A 22900-nucleotide genomic window follows, 5' to 3' on the forward strand; every position below is an offset into this window, starting at 1 on the left:
ATGAATAGTCTCTGAGAAAGAACAGTCACATTCTGATTGGCTGTTGTATATCTTTGTCTCATTTAAACCCTTCCTCCTGTTTGGGGTGCATAAACCCTCAATTCTCACTGTCAGTCAGTACATGCATCTACTCATAGGTATCTCTAATAAATTGTACTGTGTGCAGTCCTAGACATATCTGTTTCTTTCTCAAATGTTTCCTCACTTTCCAGGCTCTCATCTACTGGGATGGATTGTTCCAAACAACTGCTTTTCACACTAGGAGCCATTTGAAGACCTGGTTTCCTCTGTTGCCTTCATTATGTAAGAGTGTATATTCTGAACCTTAGAGTTGTACCTTAACTGTAGCATGGGGCTTTCTGTCTGTACCCTTCAGCAAACTCTAGCCCAACCTAACCCATCCTTTATTCCTGACCTTCTGAGTCTAACTAGGAGAGGAGTGGACATGTGCAGGCCATGGTGCCAGGTACCTCTAGAAAGGAATAGAATACACTTATGGTAGATGTATGCATTAGACCAAGTGACTTTTAAACAATAGAAATTTATTCCTCACATTCATGCCTGGATGCTTGGACAGACAGACAGACAGACAGACACACAGACACAGACACAGACACAGACACAGACACACACACACACACACACACACACACACACACACACACACACACACTACTCTTGGGATAGAGAGATGGGTCATTTGGTAAAGTATTTGCTGTGCAAACATGAGCACCCAAACCCCTGAATTCAATCCCTAGAACCCCACACAGAAGCAGCACAAAGGACTAGCTAATTTGATGTCCTTGGAACCCTCTATGGCACTTCCTCTGCCACTTGCCTACACTGGACAGCTCCTGGATTCTGCAGCAGAGCACCGGCACCAGACCATAATAAGTACAGCAGACTCTCTTTTGTGTTTGGTTTGGCTTTTCCTTCTGGTTATTTGAGACAAGGTCTCCCTATGTAGCCCTGGCTATTCTGAAACTCACTATGTAAACCAATGTGACCTTGAACTCACAGAGATCCAAGGCACGTGTCACCTTGCTTGGCCCCTTACTGAGTTGAAGCTAAGAGCAGTGAGGCTGCTGTAATTGTTAAGTAGCCCTGGTTGTAAGTGCCCCCAAACCATTTCTGCTCTGAGAAGTCCTCGCAGGATCTAACTCAGGCCACTGGGCAAGCATTTTTTACAAGGTGAGCCAGAACTATTTGTAATGGATCTTCTGTAAACCTGAGACACAGGTAGCTGGCACTGAAGGAGAATGCCAAACAAAGTAAAGGCCTTTCACATGGGTAACCCTTAGAATTTTATAGACAGAGGGCTGGAGAGATGGCTCTGTGGTTGTGTACTGTTCCTGCAGAGGACCTGACTGCATCTCCAAGTATCCACATCTGGTGGCACAGCTACCTGTAACTCCAGCTCCAGGTGGCCCCACGTTTGGCCTTCTCTGGCACCTACACTCATACACATATAAACCCCACACACAGCACACACACAATTTAAAAAATGAAATAAATCCTCTTTTAAAAAAGCATTTTATGTACAGGGAACATTTCTCTTACTGTGTGAGAATGGTAAGGAATTTTCAAGTTTACAAATATTTGGCAACAGGAAAAAAACTTATTTTTAAATAGCCATATGCGTTTCACACAGAACTTTAGAAATACAGTTCTTCACCTCCATATCTTCCCAAGGACACATGGTATACTACATCACTTTTATGAAACACTTTTAGGTTTTGAAACAGTATCTCACTCTGTAACCCAGGCTGAGGCCATCCTCCTTAGCTGTAGTCTTATCCTTATGATCACAGGGGTCTGCCACCTTTCCACATTAAAATCTAAGCATCTACTTCGGATTTACTCACTCTTGAGACTCCAGGCCGGGTCAGGGATTGAACCTGCATCTTGGCCCTTACCACACAGATATTTTCCCCCTTAGCTGCTTTCCTACCATAATTTGGCCCAGAAGGGCCCATGAGGTAATTCCTGTCTGGGATTTGGCACCCCAGTGAAAAGGTGTGTGCTGACTTTTATGCAGGACTACAGTGAATCCAGAACTTTCACATGGTGGATTCTAGTGTGATCCTTGTAGAATTTGAAGCTTCAGTGTGTGTTTGGCGACGCAAACCCGTTCTGTCGTGGAAATGGCCCTGCCAGCCTCATACACAGACAGTGCTGTTGTAGAGGTCACAGCAGGTAGCAAGATTCATGGCGCTGAACTCCTTGTCTTCCCAGGGACCCGAGAAAGAAGGCATGTTGGTGCCATTCAGCCACGTACTGAAACGATAAAGCCAAGGAGATGCGCATGCGTCAGACACAGACAAGGCAGAGCAATGTATCAAGTTTTATCAAGTAGCTGAGAACAGAACCCCAAACTTGTGAGTGGGTCTGTTGGCTACAGCCAATGAAATGAGCTCCACTTAAATATATTTTGCTGCTCACACTTTAGTTAATGCTAGCATGGAATTGTGTCCAGTGTCTGCCCTATGGCCACCTCCTAACGTCAGTCCAGTTAGAAATAACATTTCCAGACAGCTGAGACAAAATGAATGCCTTATAAACGATCTAGAATTGATTTGAATTTTTAAAACAAGCTGATAACCTAAGACAACTTTCCTTTTGAGAAAGACAAATGCTTACATTTAACTGGTATAAATTAATTAGGCAAAGATATTTCTCTTTTGAATTTCTTTAATTTTCATTTTCTTCAAATTGAAGTAGAATTACACCACTTCCCTCTTTCCTCCCTCTAGTCCCCCCAACTACACTCCCTCATGCCCTCCATATTCCCCTCTCAAGTTAGTATCCTTTTTCTTCAGTTATTATCATTACATACGTGTGCATGTGTGTATGTATAGGTATACATACATATGTGTGTATGTGTATATATATATATATATACATATATATATATATATATATATCCATCTTTTAGTTTCTTCAACTTAGATGTCTATGTGTGGGTGTGGATGTATGCATGTGAGAGCAGGTGCCTTCGGAGTTCTTAAGCATGGACCCTTCTGGAGCTGGAGTTGCAGCTGGTCAGAAGCTACCCGGCGTGCATGCGTGCTCTGAGGTCCTCAGCAAGAGCAGCATGCTAACCGCTAACAGCATGCTAACCATTCATTCCCTCCAGTCCAAAGACATTTCTTTCAGGTTCTAGCTGCTAATGGCTCTTAGAATGTGGCTTTAGAAAATCCACTGAGAACACACACACCAGACTAAAGACCTATCCAGTTTATAAATTCCTCTTTAACAATACCCAAAACTTTTACTTTATTTCCTGATCTGCTATGCAGCTAACATCTGAATGCCCCACAGGGAACAGATCACTTGCATATACATCACCTCCTAAGCAGACTCCAGCTCTGGTTTCTCCCTGAGTCCCAGACTCCAGCTGATTTGTGAGTGACTTTATATGGTGTTCACACAGGAACCTCCAAATTAACAAATCCAGGACTGGAGGAGGCCACGCCTTTCTCTTTTACTCCTGTTCCTGTTCTGGTCCTGCTCTCATTGTCATGAACACACTGACTCAGGACAGATAAGAGCGTTCTTTCTCCTCCTCACCCTGGGCCTTGCTCCTATCTAGTTGAGGACCACCAGTCCTGTTGACTCTGCTTGGTATAGTGTACCTGTACCTTTAAGCATCTCACCACCTCTTGCTGAGACTGTTACAGCATGTGTTTGCTCTCCTTGTTATCAAAATGTCCTTATGTAAATCGCAGCTAACCATGCTGTTGTCCAGAACCCTGCACGTCCAAGCCTAGCTTCTCTAGACTCTCACACAGGCCTTTCTGCTGTGCCAGCTTTGCTTCCTAAAGCTCTCCCTATCCCTGCAGACTTCAACCAGGGCACATGTGTAAATATTCCAATTCCTCATGCCTTCCTTTTATGTGTCCCCAAACCAGTTCTTTGTCTCAGTGATAGGTCCTTTTCATATTCTAGAATGTAATAAATGAGATTACCTTTACACTATCTGAACTAGAAGTTATCTGTTTATCTTGTAAATTTGTCCATTTGTCTTCTCCTGGTCCTTCTTTCTTTCTTTCTTTTTTTTTTTTTTTTGAGTCAGGATTTCTCTGTGTAGCTTTTGGAGACTGTTCTGGAACTAGCTCTTGTAGACCAGGCTGGCCTTAAACTCAACAGAGAACCACCTGCATCTGCCTCCCGAGTGTTGGGACAAAAGGCGTGCACCACCATGCCTGATAGTCTGCTCCATTTCTATCTGAAAAAAAAAAAAAAAAACCCTCCGAGTTTTACCAAGTAGGACTCCTGTAAAATCATCACCTATGAACTATATTTCAATAAATATAGTAACTTCCTCCACATGCTGCCAATAAACAGAGCTGTAGGGCTAATATACCAAAGATAATGAGAGAAAAGACTACAGGTGGAGACTGTCACCAACACTCATGTTGTGCCTAATAGACTCCATACAATGTACACAGGACTAGACGCAAGACCTCCTATCTCTAACATCCAGAAGTCGAGCAGGAACTGTGGAGTTCACCTACTTGTGGAAAAGCTCTCTGCAGCACACGTAGGTCTCGTAGGTTCTGTTGGTGAAGCCTGTGCTTAGGAATGAGACACAGTCAGCTTCAGCTCCCCTGGGAACATAGAGGATTCCTGCACAAAGGAGACAGGCATTACGTGAAGGAGGAAGACTTGGCACATGGTCCCCAAAGTTCTTTATTGTTTGGTTGGGAGTTGCTAACACTATGGATGAGGTGACTATGGGATGGATAGTTAGTGAAGAGAATTTTCTGAGAGAGATGCTGTGATCTCTGCCAGAGACAGCTCTTAGGCACCTACCTGCCATGCAGGCACTGATAAAGGAAACACAAGCGCCCGTGAAGAGGGCCCTGACCACAAGCTTGCACAAGTCACTCTTCCGCTGGGGCATCATCGACGCTATGGGCAACAAAAGAAAGCAGTTGGATGTCTTCCCCATACAGCAAAGAGGGGTAGCCCATGAGTCCTCATTCAGAAGAAGGTAAGGGGGAAAAAACCACAACACAACAGGCGAGTGGTATCCTATGGCCAACCACCTAAGGCTGCTAAAGCTGTCCTAAAGAGGTGTGTACATACATTAGTCTTGATAAAGAACTCATACTTTTCCTGGGTCAAAGATTGTATATCTGATCCTCACCTCAGTGGTTCTGGAATCTAATTCAGATATATTTGAGTCAAGCAAGGCTCTGAGCGGATTCTAGCAAGTACATGCCTGGTGTATGCCAGTTGAGATATATACTCTTAAGTCTAGACTGGAATTAGATGGACGGTTGCAAGCCAGAGGACGAGAAAGGGCAGCATCCATCTCACCCTAGCCTCCAGAATCACAGCTACCAAGTAGCAGAAGTAGAACAACATGGACAGGTGTTTAACAGAAGGGGAAAGATAAGCCAAAAGGAAATTGCTTCACTTTCAAATGTTTAAGCAGCTATCAAGGAAATAAATTTAATAATCCCATCCCAGAATATGATTACCAGAAATGGCATTTTTCACACATTCTTTTCATATTCTATTTCTTCTAAGACCCATTTCTAACTTGTCTCTTCCAGGCGCTTGGGTTTCTGATAGACTCTGCCCTCCAGGACCACTCCCTATCTCCTGGAGTCTCTCCAGCAATCAGAATGACGCTGCTTAAACTAATCAGCCCTCTGTACTCCAGGACTCATAGCGGTTAATCTGACAATGTACAATACTCACTTTTTCTATTTATTTGCTTTTTTGTCTCCTTTCATTTCTTTCTTTTTTGATTCCTATACAAATATCACTTTTTTTGGAAAAACAAAAGTATTGAGTAGCTTAATTTCAGAAAGTACCTTTGGCAGTTTAATGGCAAGATAGAAATACCATTTTAATAACTTCTCCCTTTGTTAGGAAAATAAAAATAAACCCTCTTTGTGCCTTGGCAGGAAAGAGAAGACACAAATAGAGCTTTAATTGTAAAGGACTCAACCAATAGTCAGCCTGACTGCACGAGCTCTGAGTTACACGTGGCCTCAGAGGCCCACTTCATATCAGCATCTATGCTTAGCCTCAGCTTTGCAGTGAGCAAAGGTTGCAAGCTGTCTGGTGTCCTGGGAACCTGGGAGAATTTAACAACTCACTCAAGCCTCCCAGTGTGATTCCTATGGAAGTCAGATTGGCAAATCCACAGAGTGAAAATGTTGCAATAATTTCAGCTTTCACCTGGGGAAAAAAACAAGTAGATACGTTCAGTCCTGCTGTGTCTCACAACCATGGTAGAAGTTCCAGGGCACACCAAGTCTTTCTTACAGTCTTCTACAGAACCATAAAAGATGCTCGGAAAATAACTGGCCCCTGAGTTACAACAGCTGTCTAGATGTGGCAATACCACAAGACTCCTTGCCCAGCACTGTTCTTATTAAAGATAAGGAGAAAAGAGACAAGAAGATGTATAGAAGATCAATTCCTAGCAATTTGAATGTGTAAACAAAGGGACTTCAGAACATCCAAAATGTGTGTTCCCTGGACTGTCCCAATGTAAGGAAGCAACAATTATCTTATAGATCAAAACTGGGCCAAATTCAGAAGAGAAATAACACACAGACCTGGGGTGGAAGCTCGGTACTAAGACATAAGCTTCTGCTTGTCTTGTGGTTAGGCTAGGACCCTGGGAAATCCTGTGGGCCTATAGCATCTGTGTGGAACTTTGTGCCTTCCCTGGGATATGCATGGCCCAAACCTTTCACTCTGTGATGTTTCTGGAACATCACAACTTACAGAAATCCACTGTTTCTCGCCATTGATCCACTCTTCTACTCCAGAGAGCCGTTTGTTCTTGTACTGAGACAGTTGTTGATAGGCCACAAATTCATTTATAAAGAATTTGACTCCCACTATCTCAGCCACCAGTGGACAGTCTGCCCACTCTACACCCATCATGAAAACCATGGGCCGAAGGACATAGGAGCAGATGACCTAAGTGGAAGAGAAAGAACAGACAATGGTCAGGTACCAGGAGCCTCCCTGGAGACTCAGCTGTCCCCTCTTTACCCCTCCCTCTTCTGCTCAGGCTTTCTCTTGGCTTACTGTGGGTCAGGAAAACATGGCCAACACATATAAGACTTACCTGAAAAGAGAGTCCATGTATATCCACCATTTCCCCCAGCCAGGAAAGGGTAGAATTGACAAAGGCCAACACAGCCAAAAAGGCAATCAGGTTGGCAGCAACGTTAGCAACAAGGGCTATGGCATCTGTGGCTCCATTGCTCGCAGCTTCCAGGATATTCCTCTCCTCCCTGTGGTTATTGGGCATAAAGTATATGCTACCTCAGCTCCTCAGAGAAGAGAAGTCCATTGCCCCTGAAGTGTGAGAGGTGATGGGATCCCTTACTCTGAAGTGATTCAGATGTTATGGCCAAGACAGTGTGATGCCAAGGACATGGAGTAATTGCCGAAGGAGTTAATGCTAGGTGGGAAGGTTAAATCAAAACAAGACAAAAATGACAAGCTGGATGCAGAGATAGCAAAAGGAGACATGGAATACCATTCTTCCTTCAGGGTGACTAGAAGTCTCTACCAATGCAAGGCCTCTCTAGGTAGCACACCTTCCCATCTCCCAAATTATACACTTCCCCTGGCTCACCTATCGGGCAGTTTCACTCCCTCCTTGCTCTTGAACTTGGACTCCTCTACTTCCGGATACACCAGTTTGGACAAGGCAAGTGCGCAAGGCGCAGCCATCACTGAGGCAGAAATCAAGGATGACGCATCAATCTGTAAGGCCAGACGGGGGATTGGCACCACTGCGGGGCTCAACATGGGTGCACCAGGAGAGATAATTCGAACTGTGCCTCACCCCAAAGGATATGAAGGCTCCCAACACAGTGCCCGCAATGGTAGCAAAGCCTCCAGTCATTACTGCATGGATTTCAGAGAGGGTCATGTCTGCAAGGTAGGGACGGATGAGCAGAGGTGCCTCTGTCTAAAAACAAACAAAAAAAACCCATCACATACCAAGAGTCACATGCCCCATATCAAAGTGTTTATCCTAGGCAGGGAACTGACCCATCAGATGCATGGCCTTTCGGCCAGTGAACAAATAATCTTGCCCTTAGGCTTCAGACCTGCCCAACCATCTCCTTGCTGACTGTGTTTTCACCTCTTTCCGTAGCATGTTATAAAATACTGTAGACAACTGGTATTCATTTATTTTGTTTACCATGTCCAAATCCACACACTTACTGGGTGAATTACGTAGTATGGTGGACTTACTAGCCACACACTAGATGTCCACAAAATATGCATTAAATGAACTGAAAATAACTTATCTAAGCCAGTAATAAAGAAATAATAATAATAATAATAATAATAATAATAATAATAATACCAGGCAACCAAGAAAGCTCAGCCTGAAGACCTGAGTTCAGTATCTAGAACCTACATGGTAGAAGGAGAGAAATGACTTCCACAAGTTGTCCTCTGACCTCCACATGAGTGTCATGGCACACAAATGCTTATACACACACACACACACACACACACACACACACAGAGAGAGAGAGAGAGAGAGAGAGAGAGAGAGAGGGAGAGAGAGAGTGTCATTAAATAAATGTTAATAAATTAACAAAGAAATGTCTGTAAAGTTTTTATTAATTAGGAAGATTCAGCTAAGAAATCACCTAGCCTCAATCTAGGATGTCGTTTATCCTTTAGTGAATGACAACAAAAGGATCTAGCCACTACAAGATCATTAATGCAAAACTGATTGTAGATCATTTTAGCAAAAATTGAGGCCTATGGTAGAAGCATCAGAAGTACTCTGAAAACATATCAAAAGCAGATAATCAGCCTAAGACTTTGGAAGAAAAAGACCTCAATGTTAGTTAACTTCTTGCCCCTTTGAAAAATGAGCATCCCTGGTGGTGATTTGGTCAGTCAGTAGCAAATATTTAACACTAATGGCTAACACTCATTATCAACAGTTGACAGAAACGTCTAGGAGCCAAGACTCTAGGAATGCCTGTGAGGATTATCTTGATTAGGTCAGCCTTCTAGAGGCTGCTTTAATTAGGTTAACTGAGAGAGGAAGACCCACTTTAACAGTGAGTAGCACCATTCCCTAGGCTTGGGTTCTGGGTTGCATTAAAGAGGAAGCTAGCTGGGCACAAACACCATTCTCTGCTTCCTGACAGGATGTAACAATGTCAGCTGCCTCAAGTTTCTGTCACCGAGATCTTCCCAACATGACGACTGTACTCTCAAACTGTGAGTCAAGAATAAGCCATTTCTCCCCTAATTTGCTTTTTTTTGGGGGGGGGGTGGCTATTTTATCTCAGCAACAGGGAAGGACAGCTATTCCACACAAACAGCACCTTTATTCCACACAGACGGATGCACTAAGAGAGTCCTCTGGAGAAGAGCCCTGTTAGTCCTGAGCAAGACAAGCCATTGCCTCTTCACTGACCTCAGAAAATGGGGATCACAGTGAGCCACACCAAGATACTAGATGGTAGCTCAAACATCCTTGATAGCTCCTGAGGGGGATAAGGTTTGGACTACAGTTTTCACCTATATTCCTATGTAAGAAACTGGACCAGTAGCTAAGCACCTTTTAGATAGTGTGTCTAGGCTGTGGATTAGGCATCAAGGATGAAAGCAATGAATTAAATTCTCTTTGGCCCTCTGAGGTTTCTTTCATAAGGGACCAACTGCTTCACAATCTTCATTTCTCAGGCTTTTCATAAGAAAAAAAGTGCCTTTAATCCCAGCACTTGGGAGGCAGAGGCAGGTGGATCTTTGTGAGTTCCAGGACAGCCAGAACTGTTACACAGAGAAACCCTGTCTCGAAAAAACAAAACAAACGAACAAAAAAAGTGTTTTTTTCGAGCTGTTTACTGGCATGTGCTTTAGTGGCACTCCTAGTCCCCAGGAGGTGGAGGCAGGGAAATCAGGAATTCAAGGTCATGCTCAACTATGTAATGAGAGAGGTCAGCCTGGGCTACATGAGACTGTTTCAGGACAAAAGGAAGGCGGTGGGGAGGAAAGAAGGGAAAATCCTCTTTCTGAATTTGTTTTCTGCCAAGTTCTCTGTTCTCAAGAGAAAAGAAAAGCAGAAGGCCCAAGTACTTACCATTCCTACAAAGATGTTTCCTGCCACAGCCAGGGTTTCGGCAGCAGTGGTACCCATGGTGATTTGCAGAAACCAGGCAATCTACAAGAATCCAGACTCCTAAATCATCTATGTTAGCAGAAATCTTGGGTAACGTCCAGTAAAGCCCCTCCCATGACTCCATTTCCTGGCAAGGAAACTGAGAACTAGGGAAATCCTGTGACAGAGTGTCCAAACAAGTTACAAACATATTAGAGAACTCAGGCCCTGGGACTTGTAGATGAAGCCTATCACACCCAATATAAAAGGGCAGTCTGGCCCAGCTTTTTACCATGTTCTGCCTCAGTCTATCTAAGGGTATCAGGATGCTTAAAGGGGTGGGTGCTTTCCCACATCCATTCTGACTCCATGTCCCATGTGGAATCATTTTCCCCAGAGAAAGTATCAGCATCGTCCATTCCCCTGACAGGTCCAAGCTGAAGGTCCTTTCGTGGACTTACCTTCTGAATCACCCACTGCACAAGGCCCAGGTAGTAGAGAATAGACATCACACATCCAAAGAAAATAATGATTGGCAAGGACTGCAATGAGAATGGCGGCCACAGGTGAGAGATTGTACTGCATGTGCTGTGTGTGCCACAAGCAAGCTCTGTGTGCCTCTAAATTAAGCTCTGGGAATCCCCAGGGCATTTGACACAATGCAGTTTAGGAATAAGCTCAAAATGTACTGCAAACCTGTCAGCCTATCAGTACTGAACCATGGGATATTTCCTGAGCCTCTCCCCGAACCTACCTTTCAATCAATTTCATGATGTTAAGGATCATGGGGGGGGAGGGGGAGTGGACTTCTTTCTAGGTCAAACTGGTAAAGACCATCTGACCTCTTGAACACACCCACCACTCTCTGCTTTATGCCTCTACCCTTTCACCGGCTTTGTCATCCCTGCCCACAAAATAGGAATTACCTGAAAAGCAAAAACATTTTGGACCAGTGCATCACCAAAAACAAAACTGGAGCCGTCCACGGTATAAGCCAGGAAAATCTGAAGGGGGGGAATAAGGGGTGAGAGTTAGGACAGGCAGGACACAGAGGAAGATGTGCTCACAGGTGTGATCACCTGTAAGCAGGCCATGTCCCAAGAGTCGGCCATAAAATGACAGACTCAGCAAATCAGTTCTCTTGGCTTGTATTCCCACCTGATCCCATTACTTTCTCTCTTTACCCAACCAGCTTCCCCAATACCACCATGAAGACATAGTCCCAAAGCCTCCTGCTTCCCTCAAATCTATATTCTCCAGGGTTCCAGACGATTGAAACTCTGACACTCAATCCCCTGTACCTGGATCTGATCTCCCAACCATTGAAACGCATTAAATCCAGGTTCAGTTCTGATGACCAAAATCCCAAAGACGAACTGAAGGCCCAGGCCCCAAAACACTGTCCTCCAGCACACCTGGGATCCAAAAGAAAGTATTCAAGCATGAGTTCCAAACCTTGCTTGGCCATTGCCTGGTTCAACCTTGTGCTGGGAATGGAGTTAAGTGAGGGTGTTAACAGTGTGTCTAGGGTAACACGGCTGTGCTGGCTAGCTTTATGTCAACCTGACACAAGTCATCTAAGGGGAAGGAACCTCAATTGTAAAAATGCCTTCATAAGATTGGGCTGTAGGCAAGTCTGTGGGGCATTTTCTTAAACAATGGTTGATGTGGGAGGGTCCAGCCCATTGTGGGTGCTGCCATTCCTGGGCAGGGGCTCCTAGGTCCTATAAGAAAGCAAACTGAGCAAGCTATGAGGAACAAACCAATAAGCAACACTACTCTATGGCTTCTGCATCAACTCCTGCCTCCAGGTCCCTGCCTTGTTTGAGTTCCTGTCTTGACTTCCTTTGAAGATCCCAATTCCTTTGGGATTTTGAATGTGAAAGAATAAGCCAAATAAACCTTTTTCTCCCCAAGTTGCTTTTGGTCATGGTGTTTCATCACAGAAATAGTACCCCAAGGCAATGGCATAGGGAACAGGGAGACTGGCAAGGAAAAATAAGGTGACATTGTGCAAAGAGACAATTATGTCCATACAGATTTTTAAAATAGGTTACATGATACTCATGATACATGTATACAAATAACTTCCAGCTGATTCTCTGTCATATTCTAGTTTCTTTCTTTCCTGATTTATATGTTCTTTTATTTTTCTCTAGTGCCGAATAGATCCATACATGCCACAAGAACAACTAACAGGCGGGTCTCTAAAAACTTTCAAACTTCTCCTAGGAATAAGACTGTGAGAATAAAATTCCAGGAGTTGTTACTTAGTTTTATGTCTCTATAATGACACATATATTTTGTAATTTCTACTTAGCCCTTACTGTGTGTTACTAGACCCAACCTAAATACCCCAAACTCACCGCACTATGGTGTTTGGAGAAGACAAAGAGGATGAGGATGAACATACAGATTCCTGCAAAGGAGATCAGCTGCTCTGGCCTTTGTGCTGTGTCGAGAGCCAGCCATAGGATAAGGCCAACAACAGAGGCTCCTGCGAATACCCTAAGGGTGGAATGCCAGAGCTAGGTCACCACTCATCGAACCAGCAACCAACAACTCTCTGCCAGGCAGCTTAGTCTGAGGTTCAGTGAGATAACTCAATGGCTTACTCCTGATTAGGCAGAGATGGACGGTGAGAATTACCCGCTATTTCCCTAGCTTCTGTTCTCCCCCCCCCAATTTATAGAAATGGGTGTCTAATCTGATGATATAAATCATATGACTTCTCTTTTCTCATATAGCCATATCAATAAAGTTTAATATAGAGATTCATCCCATGAAGGTGCTTCTAATGACCAATCAAAATACTGAAAACAAGGAGAGGATGTATTAGTCCCAGATGGATAGCTACTCAATTTTAACAACTACAAGGGTGAAAATTAAATAAGTCATTTACGGACGTATCGTCTTTACTTGCACCAAATGTATTTCAATACAGAGACTGGCGGCTTGGGATGTAGCTTAGCAGAGCACTTGCCTAGAATGTACAAGACCCTGGGTCCAATTCCCAGCCTACTAAAATAAATAAGGAGCCAGTCATGGCGATGCAAGCCTTAAGAAGTGGAGGCAGGAGGATCAAGATTTTAAAGTTGGGATTGGAGAACTGGCTCAGAAGCTCTTCTAAACACGGTGGTCACCACATGTGGTGTACATGTGTGCATGCAGATAAAACACTTGTACACATATAGAAAAATTAAAAAAGAGGTTAAAGTCATCCTCAGCTTCACAGTTAGTTTGAAGCCAACCTGGCTTACATCACATACCCTTTCTCAAAAACAAAACAACAGATGAATTTCCTCAATCTAAATGAAGAGAATTAGAAAGGAGATCACAGGTGAAAGCAATACAAAAGGAAACACATGATCCACTGAGACAATGCCTTCAGCACAATGCAGCAAAAGAAGCTGTGTCACTGAGATGACACCTCCAGTGCAATGCAGTAAAAGAACCTCAGGACTGGACTGAACGCGTGGCTCTTTTCTACACATCCCTTTTTCAAAGTGAATAAAATCCAGCTTCCAAAAGTTTATTTAATGAATAAATTCATTTGGCTTCTTCTCCCTTCTCCCATATTGTCAAATAAATCAGTGATACAACACCGATGGCTATATATTATTTCTCCAAATTATCATTATTGAACACCTATTTTCTGTGCATTCATTGGAGAATGAGAAAAGAGGGACTTTCTAGAAAGTCTGGCCTACAGTCAGTGCACATGGACATGGCATAGTTAGATCAACTTACAGCTGCTGCAGAATCCAGTTCAGTTATGCTGATGACAATTCAAGTTTGCTCCTAGACTCTAAGACAATAGTTCTTAACCTGTGGGTCACAAGCCCTTTGGGGTTCATATATCAGATATTTATACTATGATTCATAACACTAGCAAGATTACAGTTACAAAGTAGCGAGAAAAATAATTTTATGGGTGAGGGTCCCCACGGCATGAAGAACTGTATTAAAGGGTCACAGCATTAGGAAGGTTGAGAACTACTGATCTAGTTTGCAAACACAAAAGCAGGTAGGGGCTCTGGAAAACTAGAGGGGAGGAGAGAAGAGAGAAGCAACTTGGCTGGTAGCATAATGGAAGTGCACGTCTCTGCTCTAACCACCCCATTAAAGAGAAACGTGAGCTTTCTCACGTGTGTCATAGGCTCTTGGGATCTCAGACTGAAACTCCTCCCCAATCTGGAGTTCCATCTGCACCAGTAATATTGACCCAAGGCTAGAAGAAACTGGACTGGGCTTTGCAGCTCAAAGGTCCATTGCTATGTGTACTCTACACTTTGCCTTTGTGTAGGAAAGAGCCTGGAGCCCTCTCGGGAACTGTCAAAGTGTTAAAATGTTAAATGAGATGGCTATGATGCTCAGTTGGTAGAAGGCTTGCCCAGGATGCGCATGGCCTTGGGTTCAATCCCCAGTGTTCCATAAACTGAGTGTGGTGGTACATGCCTGTAACCCTAGCACTCAAAGAGGTAAAGGCAGGAGGATCAGAAGTTCAAAGTCATCCTTGGCTACATAGAGTTCTGAGGCCAACCTGGACTAGAGGCTTTGTCCCATAAAAAGAAAAGAAAAACAAGAGAAAGAAAGGGGAAGGGAAGAGAAAGGAGGCAAGAGAGAGGCCTTCCATCTCATAATTGAGATTGTTCATTGATACATTCACAATTAAAAGGACCATTTGGGGGTGGTAGAAGCTGTAGGTGGAGCCTCATTGGGGGAAATTGGTCACTGGGGACATGCCCTTGTAGGTTTCACCTTGTCCCAGGTCCCTTGCCTTCCTGTTCTCTTTGCCCCTGGTCTTCATGATGTGAGCAGCTTTGCTTCACCAGCTCACGTCCCACAATGATATTCTGCCCATCACTAGCCAACATTGACGAGGCTAAGAGGCCATAGGCTAAGCATCTGAAACTCGAGCCGAAACAGCCTCTCCTGCACATTGTTCTTAGGTGTTTTGTAAGCAGCAAGAAAGCTGATTGCACTTACCACTTCACCCAGCGTATCAGGCGGGGATTTCTAAAGGGCTTCAGACAGCTTATTAATTTTTTACCAACAATTTTTTTCAGAAAGTGGCAAGCCAGGATGAAGATTACAAGACAGGTGATGACAAATAATGCCAGTGCCCTCTGGAAGTTCAGGATGCAAGCTGCCAGGAAGTAGGCAGCGTAAGCTACAAAGAGAGTGAAAGTCAGCATGACTGAGCATCCATGGAGCATGAGGCCAAACCTCTCTGCTCCGGGTGAAGTCTCGTCCCCTTCTGTTTTAGCTGCTGTCCTCACTCTATCCCTTAGATGTGGTCAATATCCACTGTTAGATGCTTCGGAAATTGGACACCTCTTCTTGAATTTTTTTTTTTTTTTTTTTTTTTTTTTTACCCCAGCTATGTTGAAATGTCAAACGGTTAACCTTTTCTCTTGAGCTAAGTGATGTAAAAGGAGCTGCCACAAGGAGGAAAAGCTATGTGGTGTTTTTCTCAATGCTCCCAGATTCGCCTCCAAGGATAATTTTTGATCTCACTATCCCAGCTGCCTCTAATCAAAGTCTCACGTGTCATTGACAGCATACTACAAACAAGGTTTCTGACTTTCAAAACTAATATATAGCACTGATTTTGATTATAAACCAGTAAATAATTTATGTATGACAGGCATCTTTCATAAAGTCTACAGAGCTGTGCCCTGAGTCAAACCTAAGCACTAAAAAAGAGGATATATAGATATAGATATAGATATGGATATAGATATAGATATAGAGAGGGCACCTAAATAGTACAGTTTTGAAGTATAGCTTTTCTCTGTTTTACTTATCCTTCTGGGTATGAGGCAATAAATTATGGCTTACCTACAGGTAGTTAAAATCTGTATCTCAAATAGCCTGTAGGTTAATTTATGAGTGATATTACTTTTTACCCAGCAATAATATTGACACAAGCTAACAGTTCTAAAAATGTCTATGTTTCCCCTTTCCATGAATTCCCATAATCTCACCTGCACACAAGAGACCGAGCAGAATCTTCTTGAACAAAACAGCATGTCTTTTGAAGAAACTTCTTGCCTTGATGAAAGGATTTAGATTCCTCCTGATGAGAAGCCAAAATTAAAACATGAGAATTGTTTCATCTTGTCTGTGCAACTCTTAAACCTTGGACAGCCCAAGGCAGAGTTTGTTCTCAGCCAGTGAAGAAAATTACTCAGTTGGTGGCTATTCTATAGTGTTCCAGCAAGGCCCCAAAGGCCAGCTCAAACCTTGTGTCTGGGCATCAGATCAGAATGACCCTACACAGCCTAGAGGAGCTACATCTTTGATAATTTCCTACCACAGAAGTGAACACTAATCATGCTAGGGACTTACTCTTTGTGATTTTCCTAAGCTGAACAGGTGATGTTCAGCTTCCATATTCAGTCTGTCCTTCTTAGAGATAATTCTATCATAGCATCCTAAAATCACACACAGCCTTTAGTAGCTGTGCACACACTGGCAGATAATAAAGAAAAAAAGCAGTGTCCAGAGTCTCTATGTCGACAGATCAAGACTGCTTTGTATAGTGTTTCCCATGTGGCTGGGCTCAAAGAACTTTGCAAATAATAACAGGGTTCCTCTAAGAACCTTGGAGGTTGTTACTGCAACCTAAAAGCCAGGGAAGTTGAGTAAATTTCCTGAGGTCACAGAAGTCGTAAGGAGTAGATCTGGAAGCTGAGTAGCCTGGCTTCTGAATCTAAGCTCTCTATCTATTATCATGCCAGGCTACTTTACCTGACCCCAGATCACCTCCCTCTGCAGCCAAGTGAGCAAAAAGAGTCTACTTTCAACAGAAAAAAATGAGCCCAGCTATCGGTGTCCTTGTGACTATGGTGCTAAGGTATGGTGCTTAGTCAGGAATGGGACCAGCCCAGGAATGGGACCAGTCTAAAAACATAGACATTTTTAGAACTGTTAAATGGTCTGGGGATTTGGTCCACACAGTTTAGGGCCCCTTCTCTGTTGTTAGCTCTCTCATCTAACTTGAGATTGAGCCTGTCATAACCCTATATCCTTCCTTCTTCATCCCTACCTCTATCCTCTCATCTTCTGCAGGGAGTCCAACCCTGACTTATCTGAGCAGGTTGTACGTTCTCAGGTACAGGGAAGTCAAAGAGGGAGAGAACTATCCTCATCACCCTTGGATTGTCTAAGCCCATCACCTCAGGAGGACGTGTGGGATCTCAAGACCTCTGCCTTGTCCATTAGTGGAAAAAGTAGTGAGCCAGAAAGTATGTTTACAGTGTCAGTAGCTGAGGCATCGTTACCTTTGGAATAGCATTCATGAAGTACATCAAGCAAGGCACTTCATTTTAATTCTAGCCTTCCCATTTGTGCCAGGTTTGCTCCTCCAAGAAGACCTCACGCTGCCCTGCTTGGGGCCTGGAAGTTCAGTCTGTGAATACTATACCCATCGGACTACAAACCCTTTGGCTTATCTACTGGGGTTCTGCCAATGGGACCTCACAGGAAATCTCAGTGCAGAACAGCTGAGACCCACACATAAGCAGGGAGGGATTCTGATCTGACTATCCTACCAGGTTCTCTTGTACCATACTCCTTCCGGGCTAGGAATAGATTGTCTTCACTCTTTCAAACTTTAGGTCTTATACCATCCTTCCCCATGGTTCTGCTCTACTTCATACCATTTTCAAACATCTGTCTTCTTTTTGTTTATTTGTTGTTATGTGTGTATTTGTGGAGGCAGAGCTTGTGCATGAAGAGGCCAGAAAAGGATATTAGATCTCATGGAGCTGGAGTCACAGGCAGTTGTGAGCCCCAGATGTGGGTACTAAGAACTGAACTTGGGTTCTGTGAAAGAGCACTACAAGCTCTTAACCACTGGGCCATCTCTCCAGCCACTCTTGGTTTTGGCTTTGGTTTCTTTAATTTTTTCCAGTTAGTATTGGGCTTCATTATGGTATTTTCATGCATATATGTCACTATGCTTTATTCATAATGTCCTCTCTATGAGTAAACACTCGTCTGGTTATTCTAGTTTTAAAAAAAAATGCCACCTGTTTCCTAATACATAAGGTGAAGCTGGCTTGAAGCTATGTCCAATTAAATGACATTCAAGCAAAGCCACTGCAAAATAGGAAGGTCCATATATTGGTCAAAGAGTAGACAGAAATTACAGGTTTAGCATTTCTGCCATCACCTCTTCACCACAAACCCACCATTTCCTGGGAACTAAAGTACATCAGAAATTACTTAAAAATATTTGCAAAACCCATGAACAATGGAATCCTTGAATAACGAGTTAGAACTGAGCCTCTGGTGATAAAAAGAAAACAAAAAAGCTGGGTGGTGGTGGTGCACACCTTTAATCCCAGCACTTGGGGGGCAGAGGCAAGTGGATCTCTGTGAGTTTGAGGCCAGCCTGGTCTACAGAGTGAGTTCCAAAGCAGCCAGGGCTACACAGAGAAACCCTGTCTCAACAAACAAACAAAACGATGATGGACTGTAAATGAGAAATGTTCTAAAACAAAACAAGTAAAGATTTTTCAACCTTTTAAACTAACCAAGCAGTTCACAAAAGCACATGTGTAAGTGCCCGTGAGCTCTGTTTCCTGCCTGGTCCAGCATCCTGCTAACAGTACCAAGATCTTTATACCACATAGTGGTACAGTTTGAGCATTAGTATCTGTGCTATAACTAGAAATTGAATTGAGATGTTTAACCGCTAGGTGAGTGAACATTGATGCTTTGCCTCTGCCTCCAAGCGTTTGTATGGGAGGCTTTCTGGGTATTGACAGACGACAACATTCTCACATGCTTACTGCCTGCATCCCCAAGTGATAGGTGGAAAGGAGATAGGTGAGCATAATCAGAAGTACTAGCTGAACATGACTTTAGTCACCATCAGATCCAGCAACAAAGATGTTCATGGATTTTCTTAGTAAACCTACTTGCAAGATATAGAAACTCTCCTCCCAACTGAGGGAGATGGAGTCTTGGAGACTGCTAGAACCTGGAGTTAATTCATTTAGCCATTAATGTGGAAAGCCTGAGTGAGCTCTCAGGGAATCCAGCTTCAGTGACAGCAGACACTGTGGCCCCTGCCTGGATCTTTGCTACTCCAGCTTGAAGAAGGAAATAAAAGAGTCAACCCAGAATCAATTGATGGTGTGCGCAAAGGGTGAGGATTGCTTAGCACAGGGGACCAGAGTCTTTCAAAACGTCAAAGGTCTTATTTTTACACCCAATTAAATTCCAGCTGTACAAAGCTACTACAACACAAGAGGGGTCACACTCTGATAGTAGAAATAAGTCACAGGCACGAGATGTGCCCTTGTCTTCCTAATCACAAACTCATCATCTGAAGCACCACTTTTCCATTGTCAGTTATGTACACAACTGGTTCTGAACTTAAAAGCCGGATGTTATTGTTGCACAGGAAACTGTCTCCAAAACAAAAAGATGTTAATAATCCATGTGGAAAGCCAAGTAGGGACTGGAAAGCCAGGGGAAAACCTAGCAGGGAAAGGCAGCATGAGGCTAGCCTGAGCAACAGAAAAAGAATGCTCCATAGACAGACAGACAGACAGACAGACAGACAGACAGACAGACAGACAGACAGACATGAAGAACCTATACAGTGGGTTGTCCAACCTACCCTCAGCTTCTTCCTTCCAGAGCCCTTCTCTCTCCAAGTTGGAGGTTGCATTTGTTCTGATAGGCAGTGGAGTCTTCCCAGGGATGCTGTTCTATCTCATGACTATGCCCCATGCCAATTTCAGGTTGGGACCATGTGTATATTTCTTTTGCAAGCAAAAGCATAGGTGCTATTTGAATAATTAAGGAATAAGAGGATGAAGTTAAAAGTCCCACATCCACCACATAGATGATTAGCAAGTCACGTTTAGAAGTAGAGGAGTGTAACCCGGAGGGGGAGCATGAAGTTTTTACTAGAATTTAAAGAGTTCAAATTCTTGAGGATCTTCACACCCGTTACATGTGATGGTTGAGGTAACGCTAGTATGCTTCTCTTCTTGGTGTCTTGTTCAGTGGCCTCCCTTTGGTAACTTCATATCAACCATGGAGTACCTACACAATCTGTCAATGCTACAGATCTAAGCTTGCTGTATTAGCTCTTCTCCATTAAAGGTTGACAACTGTAGTGGTGGGTGGGCTAAGTGTGTAAATGTTACATACTTTTAAATAAGGTTTTATTAGAATATACCCTGCCCATTTGTTTATTGTTATCTGTGGCTTCTTTCTCACTAAAGTGGCAGAGTTGAGTAAATGCATCAGAGACTACACAAACTAAACTGCTAATCTTACCTGGTAGGTAAGAAAATATATCTGTAATATCCATGTCTAAACTGTGCTCAAAGAGAAAAATATTTTTTCAGAAAGAGGATCTTACTATACTTCCCAAACTATTCTCATACTCATCGAGACCAGAACTCAACCTCCTGCCTCAGCTTCTGAATTCATGGGTTGACAGACATGCACCACTATACTGGCAAGAGATTCCACTCTTATGCATTTAACAGCCTGCATATAACCCAGCCCTCAGGAAGATAAGGTAAGAGAACAGTTGTAAATTCAATACCACCCTAGCTTATCAAGTGAGTACCAGACCATCTGTGACTACATAGTAATATTCTAACAAAACAAAAAGAAGAAAAGACTCAAAACCAAACAAGAAAAAAACAAACCAAAGAAACCAGTACATTGCTTCATAGAGTTCAGATATAATTCTAAACAGAATTAACACTGTTGACTGCTAAACTGCTAACCAAAATATGAAATATTGTGATTACAAAAAATATACAGTTGATTGTTCAAGTAGTAGATACATGGCATAAAAAGATAAGTAGAGGATTGTAGAGATGGCTCATCAGTTACAAGGATACAGATTTGGAGCCTAATACCCACAGGTGCCCTCTTCTGGCTGCCTTTGGCACTGCACACATGTGATGGACATGCATACATACATGGAGGCAAAACGCTTATAAACATAAAATAAAAATAATGTTTTTTTAGAAGTAGAAAAGCAGCTGGATGTGGTGGCACACAGCTTTAATCCCAGTACTCGGGTTGCAGAGGCAGGAAGAGGACAGTCAAGACTACACAAAAAAACCTTTCTCAAAAACCCAAAAATAAAGTAGAAAAACAAAAATATATTGAAATATAAAGTATGCATCAATTGATATAGATATTTTATATAAAAGTTTACAGCTAACTAGGCAGGGTATGATGGTGCAGGTCTGTAATTCTAGCACCTCAGAGTTATAAACAAGGACTAGCAGGTCAGTGCCAGTATTAGCTTCATAGTGACTTTGAGGAGAATCTGAGTTACAAGAAACTCAGTTTCAAAGACAAATAAATAAATAAATAAAACGAATTGTGGAAATTATAGAACATGAGACAATTAAAAGGTGAAGATGTTACTGAGTTAATTAATTTTTAGGAAAAAACAAACAAAAATAATCTTTTATCCTAGAGCGTCTTTGGGTCATAGCTTCACACCCCCTGCACCACCTACCCAGTATTCTGCTCTGTATGCTTAGCAATTCCTGGCCTTTCACACCACAGAACACGGCTTCCAGCTGAGCAAGTTTACCCGAACTGTCCTTTGACATTAGAAATGACAGCGGGTCCATGTTCAAATTCAAATATTTTTGGTCACTCCTCCCTCCTCAACTCTGAGCACACAGCACTAAGGACTGTAGCTTCCCTCATCAGGCCCTTCCCTTAACTCCCAAATAATCATCTCTTTCTAGTCTCCATAGAAAGTCCTTTTGTTTGGGCATTCCAGAAATGTTTGGTCATGGCAGAGGTGGGGTTTGTTTTGTTTTGTTTTGTTTTAGACAGGTTTCCACTATGTAGCCTTGGCTGGTCTAGAACTTACTATGTGGACCAGGCTGGCCTCAAACTCATAGAGATCAGTCCACCTCTGCCATTCCAAGTGCTGGGATTAGAGGCATACACCACAAGGCCTGGCCTCGGAGAGATTTGTTTTGTTTTGTTTTAATAGATATGAGTACATTCATTCCTAAGTCTCAGTGCTCTAATTTAAATCAAAGTATTAAAATTAGTACTTGCCTGTTATAAAAATTAAATTAATTACACATAACAGCATTCGATAAATGTTAGCCATTATTACTGTTATTATTGCTATTGCTATTTTTTAATGTCATCTAAGCAGACACTGATGGACTTATTGTTGTCATGGGCTGATGCTTCAGTTAATTCTACAAAATAAAAACACATACATGTGGGACTGTGCAGTGATTCTGGTTTGTCTGTGAGTGAAGCAGTCCAAGAATGAATAGCTTTGCTCTCTTTCACTCACTTCTCTTCCCCACCCCACCCCCAAGTTCTAAGCTGGACTCTGGAACATCCTTACCCCTGGCCATCCTTCAGGCTGTGTTCCTGTGTTGAGTCTATCTTTTTGTTTCTCTCAGGATCTCCTCTTTCCTGTAAACAAAAGTAAAGGTGAGATCGGCCATGTAGCCCTATCAGAGAGTCAACAGACTGAGAAAGCAGCTAAAGCCACACTGCAGCTCCAAATACATGCATTACCATGAGTTCCAGACCTAGGTTCTCAATGCCGTTCTCCACTGTGGCCTGGGAAGCAGACTCTCTTCCCTCTTCTTTCTCCATTGCCTGCCCGTTTTCCTCAGCTGAAAAACAAACTCAAGGCTAAAGCTGGCAGATTTCTCCTTTTGTCTTGTGGGATGAGGGAGACTTTTAAGGCCAGATCCTCTCAGAGAACACAAGATGAAACTTCTTTAAAAAGTC

At 42.9% G+C, this 22900-nt stretch overlaps 1 protein-coding gene across 1 annotated transcript; it reads right to left on the reverse strand.

Annotated features, from left to right (window-relative positions):
• Positions 1-1569: 1569 nt before the first annotated feature.
• On the reverse strand, positions 1570-22762 carry Slc28a2 (solute carrier family 28 member 2). Its single transcript, XM_035446833.1, has 19 exons — positions 22682-22762; positions 22506-22576; positions 18595-18608; positions 16895-16898; positions 16114-16205; positions 15113-15296; positions 12490-12631; positions 11425-11538; positions 11050-11127; positions 10585-10665; positions 10106-10186; positions 7832-7957; positions 7619-7749; positions 7103-7271; positions 6754-6951; positions 6117-6198; positions 4816-4914; positions 4518-4629; positions 1570-2277 (listed from the first exon to the last, which is right to left on the reverse strand). Exons 1-19 carry the CDS (start codon positions 22760-22762, stop codon positions 2160-2162), a joined length of 1977 nt encoding a protein of 658 aa, XP_035302724.1. The 3' UTR covers positions 1570-2159.
• Between the last annotated feature and the right edge of the window lie 138 nt (positions 22763-22900).

This window comes from Cricetulus griseus, chromosome 6, assembly GCF_003668045.3.
Source record: "Cricetulus griseus strain 17A/GY chromosome 6, alternate assembly CriGri-PICRH-1.0, whole genome shotgun sequence".
Lineage (NCBI taxonomy): Eukaryota > Metazoa > Chordata > Mammalia > Rodentia > Cricetidae > Cricetulus > Cricetulus griseus.

Bases quoted from the DNA above. Each gene is read 5' to 3' on its own strand.
- Slc28a2 (XM_035446833.1), bottom strand. From the start codon at position 22,762: ATGGAGAAAGAAGAGGGAAGAGAGTCTGCTTCCCAGGCCACAGTGGAG. The intron at 7,272-7,618 runs GTGAGCCAGGGG...CAATAACCACAG, and splicing joins GGAGTGAAACTGCCCGATAG to GGAGGAGAGGAATATCCTGG. The intron at 2,278-4,517 runs GTAGGTGAACTC...TTATCGTTTCAG, and splicing joins TGCAGAGAGCTTTTCCACAA to TACGTGGCTGAATGGCACCA.